Source organism: Mastigoproctus giganteus, chromosome 13 (genome assembly GCF_048544385.1).
Source record: "Mastigoproctus giganteus isolate SK-2022 chromosome 13, ASM4854438v1, whole genome shotgun sequence".
In the NCBI taxonomy this organism is placed as follows: domain Eukaryota; kingdom Metazoa; phylum Arthropoda; class Arachnida; order Uropygi; family Thelyphonidae; genus Mastigoproctus; species Mastigoproctus giganteus.
In genome coordinates this window covers 120,861,499-120,863,503 of record NC_143587.1, presented here as the reverse complement: position 1 = coordinate 120,863,503, position 2,005 = coordinate 120,861,499, and the positions used below count along the sequence as shown (strand labels likewise).

Genomic DNA, 2,005 nt, shown 5'->3' with positions numbered 1-2,005 from the left:
AGTGGCATTTGTGAGATACTAATCACAGGTGTCTCATCTTGCTGTATAGCTTTGGTATTATTATTATTAGCCATATGGTACAAGGAAACCTAAGGCTTATGATGCACCAGCCAAAAAAAAAAAAAATTCCCCAAGTTACCCTGAGAGAGAGAGAGAGAAGTAGAAAGAATCACCAAGGAAGAGAAGAATGATGATATCCAGCTCAGGGCCCAGTGTTTGCCAAGCCCATACACAACAGATGTGAGCCCTCGGGGTTGTATCACTTCCTAAATATGAACAGCTGCCAAAAATGCAGACATTAAAGTTATATTTGCCAGACACCACATGAACATTGTGTTTCAATCTGGAAGTGACCTTGAAATTTCAAAAAAATATGATAAAAGATTTTATTATTATTGGTTTCTTTTATTTATCTTCATTCAAAATCAAATTATAATTAATGGATCAGAGTTCAGTAAAAAAAGCTAAAAATTATTTTTTTTAAATTAAAACAAAAATGGTTAACTGTAAGAGAAAGGTTAAATGAAACTACCTCTGCTACAATTTTTGTATTACATAGTTGACCCTTTCACTAATAGCTTACCACTTATTAATTTATTTTATTATTATTATTTTTAATTAGATACTTATGGTGGCAGGCCAACGCCAAATTTTAAATGTGCATTTAAGTGCAGCATCTCAGTATTATGGACTACAGTAAATACACAATGCATCAGTTACCAGATGCCATTCTATGGGCAAGTGTGTATATAAGCAAAATAAAATTGTACTCTTCTAAAGATAACATTTTATCTTTACATTCTAAAAAATCTAGTTATGGAACACTACAGAAACACACAACGCATGTTAGGAGACACCATTTTATGAATATACGTATAGAAGCATAATAAAATGATGAACTTAGATATAAACATTTTATTTTTACTCTCATATGAATACATGAAATCGTCTGTCTTATAATTTTTGCGTTTAACAAATGCACGTACATTCCTGTGTACAATTTCGGAATAAAAAGTTGCACCACTTACAGGAGAGGGGGAAAAAAATCAAGTACCTAATGCCTTGCGTAAGGCAAGATAGTTATTTACCATTTCTTGTGATAGTAGACGAATCTGTGTAAATTCTTCTGCGTTTGAAAATCGCAATTTTGTCTGTGGATCTTTGTACTTTGCCAAATATCCACTCACATCCGAATACCTTTTCTGGGGCTTCAACGATGGCGGGACTTCTATACTTGAATAAGTTAAATGTTGGCTTGCAGCCGGCAACAAACGCTCAGCTGCCATTATCTGTTTCAACGATTTAAGCACGCGAGTTTTTTTCCCAGAAGATGTCGTCCCCGATTTAGAAGAGTGCACAAATTTTGGATCTTTAAATACGGGAATTTTTTCTGTAGACTGAGTGTCAGATTGATCCGGTGAAATTGAAGTAGAAGAGACTACTGTTTCTCCTGTTTGACAATTTTGTTCGGTTTCAACAGAGGAAACTTCACATGGCGTTAAAGCGGCTGATCGTTTTCTTTTACCCATCTTCAGAAATTACACAACCTTCAAGTACAATCACAAAAAAAAAAAAAAAAAAAAAAAAACACTATTAAAAACTGAGAACTGAAATCACCATAACATTCATTTTAAACAGAGACTAGTAAGATCTTACCACTCTGTGATTTAAATAATGAATAAATATCACCCCATTCGCCACCTACAATAATTTCTTTAAATATTTCGTTGAGGCGACTCAGCAACAGTTACACCGTTTCTGAAAATTGACATGTTCCGTGGTATATTTGCCTGTTTGCTGGACGAAAATCCAATTAAACTCTTGCTTGAGACGAAATAATTCAGCTACAGTGTATAAAAGAGCCCATAAAAATCCCTCATATTATTAACGGTATTCGAACTCGAGCATTTTCCACCCGGTGTGACGAGGTCGATGCTTATCCACAGTGCTATTCGTGAGGGTATAATTCGCGTAAGTAACCTTACAAACCACGGAGAATAACATA

The 2,005-nt window shown here is 34.6% G+C and overlaps 1 protein-coding gene across 1 annotated transcript; it reads right to left on the bottom strand.

Moving 5' to 3' along the window:
* Positions 1-985: 985 nt before the first annotated feature.
* LOC150076408 (INO80 complex subunit C) lies at positions 986-1,550 on the bottom strand. The gene has a single exon (XM_090387586.1). The coding sequence runs from the start codon at positions 1,527-1,529 to the stop codon at positions 1,047-1,049; it is 483 nt and encodes a 160-aa protein (XP_090243712.1). The 5' UTR covers positions 1,530-1,550; the 3' UTR covers positions 986-1,046.
* Between the last annotated feature and the right edge of the window lie 455 nt (positions 1,551-2,005).

What these genes read in the sequence shown, in the direction of transcription:
- LOC150076408 (XM_090387586.1), bottom strand. Translation starts at nt 1,529, where the DNA reads ATGGGTAAAAGAAAACGATCAGCCGCTTTAACGCCATGTGAAGTTTCC.